We start from the raw sequence: 13,170 nt of genomic DNA on the forward strand, positions 1-13,170 counted from the left end.
TTAATTCTAAATGTGGAAATTAGGTCAAAAGGGATGTTGTGTTCATAATTGTTTTAAAATGCAATGAAATTAAAAGAAAAAGGAAAAAAGTGTTAGCTTTCAGTAACCCAAATTTGACGAATTTGAACGGTCAATGCAAAATGTTTGACGGAAAATCACGTGAGCCTTTGGAAAATATCATAAGATTTTTATTTTTAATATAACACTATTTTCATTTAGTCATTATTTCTTTTTTTTATAATGTTAATTTTTATGAAAATTTGTCAAAAATAAAATACTTAACAAAATAATTACACTTCATAAAAAATATTGAGTTAAATAAATTCTGTTTTTTTAATAATTTTGTCCTATAGAGTCTAGATAGTTTGTAAAAGCAATTTATTTTTTAAAAAACCCATAAATTGAAACTTACACAAATTATTTAAAAAATAATAATAAATAAAAATAATTATAGTTTAAAAAAAATAAATAAATAGTAAGTTATATATTTAATCTCTAAATTGAGACTTTTGTCTATTTAATTTCCTAATTTTCAAAATTACAAAATCAATTCGTGAATTTTTAAGTTTGAAAGAGGTAGAAAATTCAAAATTATATCAAATAAATCGATTTAACTTTTTTTTAAAAAAAAAAAGTAAAATTAGAAAAATATTAGATACAAGATTAAAAGCTTAAATACTCATTAAACACATGACACAATTTAGAAACCTATTCATACTTCAACTTTGAAGAACTAAACTTGTAATTTAACCTCATATAGTAATTATTCGATAATTACAATGTTGGCAAATGCAATGCCAAAGTATGAAAATATAACTGACTCTATTCACTCAGTTGTATTACAAACTTCAGCCACAGCATATGTTAAATTGAGGAAATTAAGATTACACAAAGAACACAGCCAATAAAATACAAACAAAAGTCAATGAAAGGTACAAAACTAGGATATGAGAAGGCAAGGATTTCATAATTGGTTAAGAAAATGCCTTAGGATGATCCCCAAATCAAACTAACCTAACAGAAATGACTGACATATAGATGAGGGTCAAAGCTTGGCAATTGGTACCTTATCTTCCACCAGATAGCTCAATAGCTTCCTGTTTATAAATGGAATCATTCCCTAATTCAAATCTTCTTTGCATTCTCTCGTAATCTTGTCTGCGACTCACCTCTAAATGCTGCCATTCCTCCCACCTCTCTCCGAGTCCCTCACCTTCCAGCATCCGAATGACTTGTGACATTGTTGGCCGACTAGCCGAAGATTGCTGCGTACACAGTAGCGCAACTTGAGCCATTGTCTCCACCTCTCTAATATCGTAGTTAGTCAGGTTTTCGTCCACAATAATATTCAGTTGCTTCTCCCTTTCCAATTTCTTGACCTTTAAGAAACAGAGATGAATAAGCCAAAATTTATGGTAGTAGAACTAATTGAAGTTGGCATAAAGATGGAATACGTTCAAATGGAGATATGCTGATTTTGATATAATTTTCTCACATGGTCTAGCAGTAAAACATCATCATCTCCATCGAAGCGTGAGAAGTCAATCGCACGTTGTCCTGTAATAAGCTCTAAAAGCATAATGCCATAACCAAAAACATCTGTCTTTTCTGACGATTTCCCAGTGGATAAGTACTCCGGTGCTATGTGGCCAGCTGTCCCCCGAACTTGAGTTGTGACGCAAGTCTTCTTAACATCAACCAACTTGGCGAGGCCAAAATCACCAACAACTGCTTCAAAATCCTCATCAAGCAAGACATTAGCAGCCTTAACATCTCGGTGAATAATCTTTGGATTGCAATGTTCATGAAGATACCCTAAACCACGAGCTGTGCCCAATGCCACACGTTTTCGAGTAGGCCAATCTAAAATAGGTTCCCCAGGCTTAAGTTCTGACATAGGAGATTACAAAAGAAATCAGCTAAAGAGAGTAGTCATTATTTATCAGTCAGGCAATACAATAACAATAGGCCAAAGTTCATCTCGTGAATTAAATGAGTAACTTGTATTTAGTATCCTGCAAGACTATTTTACATAAGCTTTCATTGAGAAGAGTAAAAGTAAAAATGACAAAGGAAAAGACTAACTGATAAAATGAGGAGAGCAGGAAGGTGATGAACAGAGCAATCGAGCAAGGAGTTAACGGGAAAATGACAACCATCGAAAGACTTATCAAGGTTGTTTCTATCTATGCAACAATGATAGTTGAAACTCACTCATTAAAATGATGTTCATACGTACTGACAACAATCATATTCTATGATGCTTCAAGTTGTAATGTGAAAGTTGCAACCAGTTAGCTAAATTACCCAACTTTCACCTATCCGCAGCCCTCCCCAAGCAAGATATTGAGACCACCTTCCAGTTCAAGAATATAATGTGATAATCCGCACCCACCACGCCCTCTCACAAAAAGTCATTTTCCAACTAGTGGCCCCTATAGAGGCTGGAGGACTCCTTTATTCAGTACTAAATACAAATGAGTAGAACATTTTGTTGTTCTCTGGACTAAGACAACGATGCTACTTCCAAGGACACGACAGGGGCACAATGCCTTCATGTTTATTCTTTTTAGACTTAAAAGCTGACGGTAATCAAAATATTTCAAGGTTGAAATAGTACTACGAAAGAAGTAGATTCAGGAAAGAAATAGCCTATGGCCAATATTTCCCTCTGCCCAAGGCCCCCCAAACCAGGATCTACTCAAGCACCTGACACTCAATTGATCTCTTAGACCTTAGTTTTAAAGTTCTCTTCGTTACTCTCTCATTTTCCTCTGCCCAAAACAGGATCTACAGATTATTAGTACATGATGTAATATGCAAACGTTGAAATATTTCTGCTCAAACGAAAAAGAAATTGTGAGATTTATTTTTTTTCAAATTTCATATCCAAAACAAGCAATTGACTTAATACCTCGAAGACGGTTGGCAACACTCAAGTTCTGCATATAGGGATACACCAATAAGCGTTCAGTCTGAGTTGTACAAAACCCAATCAGCCGCAATAGGTTTCTATGAACAGCTACACTAATCATCTCAACTTCACGCAAAAAAGAAGCATCTCCCCCAAGGCGTTCATAATTAGTTGACTGTTTCACTGCAACCTTGGTGCCATCTGCAAGCACTCCTTTGTAAACCTTTCCAAAGCCTCCTTGTCCTATAACATTTTCTTCACTAAAATTTTCTGTAGCTAGCTGTAGCTCCCTCCATGCAAATCTTTTCAGCTGACCAAATGCAATTTTTCGATCAATTTCACCTAATTGAGAGATTAGGGAAAATCATTTAGAGACCCTTCTGTGAACAAAAGATTCAGTTCTGGTGGGGTTGAGATGGGGTGGAGGCATATGGAATTTTGATTCCCTTTTCTAGCTTGTGACTTGATTAAATTTGAAATTAGTGCATGTTTCATAAAACTACTAACGAATCACCGAAAGTAAAGTAGTGATAGTTACAAATATAGTAATTAGATTTGAAATAATTAAGTATATAGCAAAATTAAAAAAAATGCAAATATAGCAAAATCTGCCCAAGCCTATTACCATATTGTAAATATTGGTCTATCACATAAAAGTCTATCAACAATAAAAGTTTATAACTAATAAACTTTACTATATTTGCAATTTTTTAAAAATATTGCTGTATACTTAATTATTATTCCTAAAATTGCTATCCATTATAATTACTCCTGAAAATATCCAATAATTTTATGTAAGACATAACATGGTTAACTCGATAAGTAATACACAAAAACTTACATCAAAGAGTTAGAAACATGAGAAACTATTTCTATAAGTTCTTCATGAATTCAGTTGATAAAATATTTTTGATATGCAACTACGAATCACATAGATAATTATCTCGAGCAATTCAATATGCTAGTAGAGGACCAGACTTTAAAGAATAATTCTCTAGATAAGTAGCATCTAGATAGTCTATGCTTCAATGTTTATATCAGACAAAAAACACAAATACAACATAGTTGTATTTCTAGAAGGGTGCTAATACGTACAAACGCTACTAAGAGTTGGCATAAAAGTTCGCACCGAGAAAACAATTATAATTACATTGATATCGATATCCATGAAACCTAGTCACCATAATGATGCTTGCATAATCCATTTTGAAAATTCAATGATAGTCACAACAATTACCGGGAACATCTTCGAAGACTTCACCCTTGTAGCCTTTATATCTATGCTTGCACAACAAAAATAGTAATCCGACCAAAAGAAGAGCAACTATTAACCCAGAAATAGGTCCAGCTATGAGCCCAACCTTCGACTTATTTGAAGCACCTGAGAAAATGACGAAACTTTCACATTTCTCTTTCTGCTAAGGGGTGCCTAAGTTATCAAAACGGAGGAAAAGATTTTCCACAAGCCTAAGGACCTAAGGCAAATCCGATCCAATAACCTGAATTTGTACTGTCCGAATCACAGGACCAACGTGAATTGTTATCGCAATCCAACTTATTTCCCGAAAAGCTGTGAAAAAAACAAAGGAATTCAAATTATTTGGAAGGTGAAAATAAATAAAGGGATGACAAAGAATATAGCAATTACATTGCACTGTAAGATCTATTGAAAAATAGAGATTATGATTGTAGGGTTCTTGACAAGGTATTAAATGAGAAGAATTCTACCTCAAACAAGTTTTGAAAGTAATGAGCTCCAAACACTCTAAAAGAAGCCTATGATTTTAGTTTCTTACTATTAGAAACACTGGTGTCCTAATTCTAGTTAAGTTCACATTTTGTGTTTCCTAGTTTGAAAGTAAAGAAAAGGGTGTGAGTAGCATAAAGTTTTTCAGAGAGTATTGTTGTAGTTGGAATCAGCAAGAGAATTCTGTGTGTTTGTAATAATTTTCTTGTGAATTTCTTTTTGATAGGTCGCGGTTTTTCTTTCAGTTTTAGAGTTATTCACGTGAATTCTTATATTTCCAATCTTTATTGCTTTCTTTTAAGTTCTCCATTATTAGCTGCTTTCTCCTGACATTAGTAATAGGAAGTTTTCCTCAACAGCAAAAGTGTTTAAATTTTATAATTTTGGTTACTTTCTTTTCACCAAATCAATTATGGAGATGAGATTTGTCATGTCTAAGCAACATACAGTATTTCCTTCTCATTTATCAATCAATGATGCTTTAGATTTTGACTGTTAGCTTCAAAAATTATAAGTTAATTATTGTCTTGGTTACTTTCTTTTGACCAAATCAATTTTGGAGATGAGATTTGTCATGTCTAAGCAACATATAGTATTTCCTTTTCATTTATCGATCAGTGATGCTTTAGATTTTGAACTTTACCTTAAAAAATTTAAGTTAATTATTGTCTTTTTTCTTTCATTAATACCTACAAATTGTAAAAAATCAAACCTTCAATCTCAGAAGAAAGTAGATGCTTTAACTGTTAAGCTATATGCTCGTGCCATAAATATCAGATATAAGTGTTTCCTAATATCACTAATTTTAGGAATTGGTGTTGGTTTCCTAATGCCATGTTATAGCAGATATATAGGTATGATAATATCTACCTTGATAGTATTCAAAATTTCCACGTACTTGAATTTTGAAACTAGAAATAATTGCTCCGGAATCTGGCCACTGAGATTATTCGAATCAAGAAAACTGTAGGAGAATAAAAATCAAGAGATTGAGAACAGAACACAGATCCCCGAATCTGAAAATCTCCATTAATAGTCTTATGCATAATAGAAAGCATACAGATTGATCAAGCTAGGAAGGGTTGACAATGTCTCAGGAATAGTCCCAGTTAAGTGATTTTGACTCAGAGTTCTGCTTCAATGAGAATAAGGAGTCAATAGTCGTTATCTCAACTAAAAACCAGGTGTATTCCAAATGCTCATTGAGTAATTTGAAACCCATTACTTACAGGAACCGTAGATTCTTAAGGTTACCCAGGGAAGATGGTATTTGACCAATTAGGCTGTTATTTCCGAGATCCAAAGTGACCAAATTTGTCAAGTTTCCAAACTCTTCTGGTATCCCTCCAGTTATGTAATTCCCCTGCAAGTTCCTGCAGTAGATTAATGTATAATTAAGTTTCTCATTGCCAATAAGCAGATTATTTCAAAAACCAGTATTGTTAACCAAATTTAGTGTCCAAATAATCATAATATGCTTTTCAAAGCTAAGGTTATCTCAGATATAAGGATGTCTAATGTCCAACGAAACTAGAAGGTTAAAAGAAAATATCCGACCAAGGGATGTGAGAAAATTAGATCTTTGAAGAGGACGAAGTCATGCGCTTAGTAAATTACAGGAACTTCAATCATAAGAAAACAGATTTTAGTTCTTTGTTGATAATAGTTTATCCCAGTTGGTATTATTGGGTGATCTTCTAATTTACGATCTTTTGAAAAAAAATAATATAAAGGAAGTTCCAGTTATGGAATTTTAATACTAAATATACATGTGCAAAATAGAACTCTTTCTCGAGCAACATGAATAGATAACCTTAAGCAAGTCAAACACCTGACTTGAAGAATCAAAACTTACTTTTAAGACAATAATGAATATTATAATCAATAATATCCAGAATTTGGAGTACAATATAATAAAAGAAGCCGGTTTAAATTGCACAAACATCAAGTATTTAGAGGTGCAAATTCTCGTGCATAAAATAACACAATACTCACAGAGTTGAAAGAGATTTTATGACAGCAATTCCTGGAGACAAGGTTCCAGTAAATCCCATCGTTGGCAAGGTTCTGAGAAAATTAGATTTAATATAAGCAATGGCAAACTTGAAACCTTTTATATTGGCAAGTAAAATATTTGATACAATGAAATAAATAAGTCATTTATATAGAGCATCTAACCACTCACAATGAGAAGATTATTGCAAAATGGATAGGAAGATCAACAAAAGTGTATATTTAATTTAATTGTCTTACATAGCTGTCACATTGTTCCCATTACACATAATATTGGACCAACTACTGCATGGATTGACATGATTTGGGTTCCAATCTTCAAGCTGACTACTTGTTGCATTCAATGCCTTCTTGAACGCAAAGAGTGCCTCACCTGGAGGTGATAAGAACAACGTACATTCATCAAGTGATCAAGCAATTAGAGGATATCAGTATAATAGTAAGTCCAGGTAAATTTGCACAACTGGAAGCAATCAGAGATTGAAAAGAAAACTACATTATTTAATGATTTAATCTCACAAAATTTTCAAATTTGTATCCCTTTACAAGGGAAAAAAGGCTTTCACATTGTTGATAACTTCAGACTAGCTTTTCTACCATCTCACAAGAAATGAGCAAAAAGAGGAAATGATGGAAAAGGTTTCTTCCATGTGACAAAAGACTTGTAGCATATCCAAAGATAGTGTGAAAAATAAATAAAAAAAGGAAGAACTAGAAACAATTAATACTGTCTTTGCAATGAAGAAGTGCATTTTGGGAGTGATTTTGATAAAATTACTCTTCTCAGTCAAAATAATTACGAAATACACTTGGTTAATTTTAATCACTCAAAATAAATTAATTGTTTGATTTTACACTCTCAAATACAATTTTGTGATTTTCACAATGAAAAAATTAATTTTAACTATTTCATAATCACTCCCAAATATGGTAAAAGAATTTCAATCACGAAGATAAATCAGATAGACAATCTTTTTGTCACAGACCAGAGGTCTATAGAAAATACTATGAGCAGCAGTACAGTAAGTTCTCAATTTTCATAAGCTACCTTGAGATGCAGTTCATACCTTGAAAATCAGACACCGCAAAGTAATGAAAGCAAGCAAAAACTAGAGCAGTAAGATAGAGTTTTGCCATCTTCGCAAAAAATCACTTTCATCGCGTAATGTTAAGAAACCTGGGCAAAAAAAGGTTAATAGAGTCATTGCTATATTAGCAAAACCAACCATTCTTTCAGTCAAATATATTGGCATGGTAATAGGTCTCAAATTATTTGGTACAAGATATTTAATGATCCACAGTCTACCACCAAATCCTTGAAGAAGATAAGGCCACATTAAAAAGAATAGATCAGACTAGAAGCATATCAGTTCTAGAACTTTTGAACAGTCGCTATAGACACCAATTTTGATTTGTAAAATCAGAATATGATGAATCCAACTTTCATGGAGAAGAAATTAAAGAATACACCTAAACATTCATTGAGAAGAAATTAAATAACAAAACTCAAAGAAAAACACATAAAAAAGGGAGGCGACCTTTAAAAATTGCCTCCAATCTAACAAAATATAATCTAAAGAGTAATTAGTGATTGGTGTACGTTGAATTTCCTTTTTAAGGCTCTTAAATTATTAATTTCGTGGGAAAATATTAGAATTAGGAAAAACTATATCATTTTTTATTTTATTTCAAAATTTCTTCTTTTATTCATAATTTTCTACCCATACTTGAAAAAAAAATTAACAATTAACCATTTCATTGATTTTTATCTATATAATAATTTATGAAAACCAAGAATATATGTGGTCAATTTTTAAACATATTAAAATTAAATAAATATTTTTTTAAGAATTTAATAATAATAATAATAATAATAAACAACTAGACTTTTGTGGCATCCCCTCGAATAGTCATCAATCCATGAGCACTCTCGGTAATCACTTTTAACCCCGATAACTCCTCACTAGAGCCCATTCCCTATTTGATAAGCTCAACCACATATCACAATGACCATGTCATCGAGACACAATGCACGACTAAGTGTAAGAGATACGGCTCTGATAATATTTGCTAGGGACAACAAACTCTCAAATATATCTCCGCAGTGGTCACTTTGGGTATAACCCTCGTGGCATGGTTTCTTGTTCCGCTCAAAATATTTTTTACACCACTGAAAGATAGTTTTCCTAGCCTATGTACTATACATCTATCCCCTTCCTAACCGGGACTTTGGTGGCAATCTAACACAAACCAGTAAAATTACTCTATCAATCTAAGCAACTTAAAAAACCAAGCTAGAAAAGAGGGCTCTGATGGTTGAAGAATAGTACTCAAAAAAAGATAAACCACAAATTTGCTTGGTCATCAAAATACCTCAAGGAGGAAGGCGCTTGAATTCTTTAGTTTGTTCACACTTCTCCTAAATGTTCTAAAGTTGACCTTCAGGTTGAACTTCGAGATTGATTAATATAAATGACTTTCTTATACATTTAAAATTTGAATGAAAATAAAATTAAATAAAAGTCATGTTAAGTTTGAATTTTTTGCATTCAGTATTCAAACATCACAATATCCTTATAATCTTTAGAAGACTAAAATGGAAAATAAAAGAAATTTCAGACTTCGTAAATAAATTAATTACCATTTCTTTTATTTCCACATTCCAATTTCCTATCAAATCTCTGCCACTTAGCTCTGCAACAAACCAAATCACCCTAAAAAATGAGAAACAAGATTAGAAAAAAAAGAGAGAGAGAGAGAAGTAGCTAAGAATCATTAAGCAAACGAGTAATCAACAAAACCCAGAAGAGAACGAGATTCAAATCGAAAAGGGTACTGAAAGATTAAAGAAGAACCAAAATAAGTACCTGGGAGTAGGAGAAGTAGATTTTGGGCAGAGTGAAGAGAAAAATTATCCTCAAGATTCTTAAACCTGAAAAGAAAAAAAAAAAAAAAAAAAAGAAGAAGAGTAATAGGAAAAAGGAAGAAGGCCGGGGAAGGGTTAAGGAATACGAAGCTCAGAGAAGAAGAATTGTAGAGAGTGGTGGTGGTGCCTGAAGAGGAACTGCAGCACATTCAGCAGATCATTCTTCCGCCACTAGCTAGAGCTTCCTTATATTTATTGTCTTCCTTTGTTATTGGCTTAGAGGTGTCTTTCAGTTATGAAAAAACAAATCTAAATTTATTATTATTGAAAAATTACTGATAATACAAAAAACCATAAAATATTTATCTTTTTTCTATTTTGAAATTTGAAAACACTCTTTTATTATTTTATTTCTCAAATTTTGCAAAGATTAAAAATTATTTTTTATATCTAAACTTCGATTTAATCCTCAACTTTGATCTTTGTATTTACGATCTTATAATAATTTAATCTCTAAATTTTACTATGTAATAATCAATTTAATAAAATTTTGTATTCTAATAAATTGATAAACTAATAGTAACTCAATATTTTTTACAAAATATACGGTTTAAATCATAAAATAATAGAAACTAACAACTAGTTTTGATTTTGTTAACTTAAAGGCGTTATAAATTTGAAAATATAAAAACTAAATTGTTACATATTATATAAATTAAATTGTTATCGAATTAAAAGTACAATGATAAAATCGTTACAAATTAAAGTTTAGGAACCAAATTTCTACTTCCATGAAAGTGTAGAGATCAAAAAGTTTTTTTTTTTAACCTTTTATAAAGGGATATTTGATGATTGATCTTCTAACACCTTAATCTATATTTTAACCGATCTATCTACTTGAGTTGGGAGATCAAAATATTGTTATGGACATTTCACCAATATTTTATGTCAACCATCTATTGATATTTAATCATTATTTGTAACTTTGTAATAATATAAAATGTGCTTTTGATCCAATTGAATGTAATTTAATTGACATATGGGAATGTCAATTTCAACAAGGTATGTGCTTTAAATCTTTCTACCTCAATTTTACTAATAATAAACAACAAATACATACATTGATTTCTCCTCATAAACTTAGCTTAGTGATATTGGCGCGACATCCATCCCGAGAGGTTGAAGGTTCATTCTCACATCTTGCAGTCGTGTGTACTAAAGAATGCACTTTTCAATTTTTTTTTTTTCAATTTCAACTTTTAAGTCTAGTTGTATTTTTCTTACAATTTTAATAAGTGTGATGAGTTTCATCTTTTGACGTCTTAGTCATTTATGTATGATTTTATCGAGTGAACTACTTTTTTAAATTTAACCTTCTTTTTTTCTTTTTCTTTTTTCTGTAGACTTTTTTGTGAATATAATATTTAGCGGTCTTTTCAAAAATATAACAAAGGGGCAAAATATTTCAATTTCGAAAACATAAAAAATCCACATGCCCACCTTGGAAAATACAAAAAATGTATCGTCAACTACGTCGTGTTATTTAGTACACGATTGTTTAGATTTAGTTATTGTTTGATAGATTTTGTCCTTTAGATTTGAATAGTAAAATCTAAATATCTTTTTCAAAATTTGGGAGTTTAGATTTGGCTAAACGAATTTTTTCAAGATTCTTTCAGTATATAATCGTTCGTTTATATTTAGACAATCTTGAACAACCCAATAAAAATTTGAAAAAAAAATAAATCTTTTATATTTGATAGATTTTGAACCAAATAACAATTTAGAAAAAAAGAAAAAAAAGACAAATATTTTAAAAAATGACTAATTTCATAGACTTTATTGGACGTACCGTAAATATTTTAGTGATTTGATATATTTATGAAAATTATCCTAATATTTATCTATTACTAACATCATTTACAAACTTCAATCATTACTCTCAAGACTATATATCCTAACCACTAACCAATACAAAACATGTAACCAAAGGTGTACAATAATTCTTTAATTATGAAATATCGTCAGAAACCTTTCAAAGTAACTATAATGTAAATGAACCAAAACATTTATTAATAAGTTTTTTTTTCTCACTCCTTTTTCCTATTAATTTTTCAAAATAATATGTATAAAAAAATACCTCTTTCTAAAAAGGATATTAAAATCCCATAGTTGATAGGATATTTTTTTATCCTTTCAAATACAATATATCTTATACACTATAACATAAATTTAAATTAAAACAAAAAAAAAAAAAAAAAAAAAAAAACCCTCTAACTAACATGTTTAGATTAATCATTTAAAAATCGATTTGATGTTAGAAAAAGTATATTTGAAAGTGTGAAATTAAATATAAAAGTGATTTTGGTGAAAAGTTGAATAAATAAATATGTGTATTACAAATTTACAATACAAGTCCACCTCATAGTGGTGGTTAGATGGAGACGCCTTGTGGACATATAGACTTGTGGGGTTGTTGACTAATTTGTTTATTTTTAACCTTTTCCTTTTTCCCTTTTCTTGTGCTTTGTTTTTATTTGAATGTGCCGTCTCGCGAGGACTAAGTTTGTCGGATGAGTTTGTTTTCGTGTTGATTCAAACCTTTTCTGATAAATTATTTTAGAGGATAAAATTTTGTTAAATAAATTATATATTACCATTTATTGTGGTAATAAAACTCTTATTATTATTATTATTATTATTATTAATTTTTACTTATCAATAGGATTAAAGTGGTGGGTTGAAAGATGTTCTATATTTCATTAACTTTTATACTAAAATGATTTTTCTTATTTTAAAAAAAAAATAGTAAGAATTTTCATAAAATCATTAATTTTTATTAAAATAAAGCTTTGCAAGAAAGGAAATTTGTCAAAATTTATACCTTTCAACCAAAAACAAAAAAAGAAAAAAAAAAAAAAAGTTATGTGTAGTTTTTACCTAAAATTTTATTGATTACATTAATAAATGTACAAAAGTGTTGCTATCATGTGACAGCTTTGGTCCTATACCCAAACATCATTCATCCAAGATGGTCCTAGCTAGAGTGGATTTTCAAGTTACGATACATAGAAAAAGAAAAACGAAATTTTAGATTTATTGTCCCATTTGGAGGTTGGATCGGACTATTTGAAGATCATAAGATTCTTTAACAATGATTGTTTGGATTCATCTAAGGCTTCAAATATTGTTGATGGTAATTTTTTACATACCCTTTAAGTGAATGTTTTGACATTTTCTTTTCCTAGCAGTGCCTATAATAGGGTTATTCACGTCGTTGCGACGATGAGACCTAGTCCCCCCGTAATTTTTTCCTTTTGTATATTCTCTCTTTTCCTAGTGAGGGGCATGAAGAGTTCTATGAAGTGATGAGCTTTTAGATAAAGTTATTCACTTTTATTTGAGGATCTTTCAATTATCTAGTTCATTTTCGATTTAATATATTTACTTTTAAAAAAAATTACATTTCAAACAAACATTTTTATGCTGTTTAGATCGTGGATTACATATGAGACCTTAAAAGATTGCTGGGTTTGGTAAACATACTTTTTAGTGTGTTTAAATCAACATATTTGATTATTAAACATACTCAATAATTACTTATAGACTTTTATTGGATCTTTTTACATC

The 13,170-nt window shown here is 30.6% G+C and overlaps 1 protein-coding gene across 2 annotated transcripts; it reads right to left on the reverse strand.

The window, feature by feature from the left end:
* Positions 1 to 724: 724 nt before the first annotated feature.
* LOC103494430 (probable LRR receptor-like serine/threonine-protein kinase At5g10290) lies at positions 725 to 9,804 on the reverse strand. 2 transcript variants are annotated; one of them, XM_008455595.3, is made up of 13 exons: positions 9,542 to 9,804; positions 9,316 to 9,368; positions 7,742 to 7,851; positions 6,915 to 7,047; positions 6,657 to 6,728; positions 5,891 to 6,034; positions 5,722 to 5,793; positions 5,560 to 5,625; positions 4,414 to 4,484; positions 4,152 to 4,295; positions 2,915 to 3,256; positions 1,496 to 1,890; positions 725 to 1,379 (listed from the first exon to the last, which is right to left on the reverse strand). In XM_008455595.3, exons 3-13 carry the CDS (start codon positions 7,809 to 7,811, stop codon positions 1,068 to 1,070), a joined length of 1,821 nt encoding a protein of 606 aa, XP_008453817.2. In that variant the 5' UTR covers positions 7,812 to 7,851; positions 9,316 to 9,368; positions 9,542 to 9,804; the 3' UTR covers positions 725 to 1,067. The 2 variants fall into 2 exon arrangements, with proteins under 2 accessions (XP_008453817.2, XP_008453816.2); XM_008455594.3 differs by having other exon boundaries at positions 9,316 to 9,388.
* Positions 9,805 to 13,170: the final 3,366 nt, after the last annotated feature.

The sequence above is a fragment of the Cucumis melo genome, chromosome 7 (assembly GCF_025177605.1).
Source record: "Cucumis melo cultivar AY chromosome 7, USDA_Cmelo_AY_1.0, whole genome shotgun sequence".
Classification (NCBI taxonomy): Eukaryota; Viridiplantae; Streptophyta; class Magnoliopsida; order Cucurbitales; family Cucurbitaceae; genus Cucumis; species Cucumis melo.

What these genes read in the sequence shown, in the direction of transcription:
- LOC103494430 (XM_008455595.3), bottom strand. Translation starts at nt 7,811, where the DNA reads ATGGCAAAACTCTATCTTACTGCTCTAGTTTTTGCTTGCTTTCATTAC. An exon ending in GGGAACAATGTGACAGCTAT is followed by an intron (nt 6,729 to 6,914) that starts GTAAGACAATTA and finishes TAATTTTCTCAG; the next exon opens with AACCTTGCCAACGATGGGAT. An exon ending in ATGTTTTACTGCTAGACCAT is followed by an intron (nt 1,380 to 1,495) that starts GTGAGAAAATTA and finishes TGTTTCTTAAAG; the next exon opens with GTCAAGAAATTGGAAAGGGA.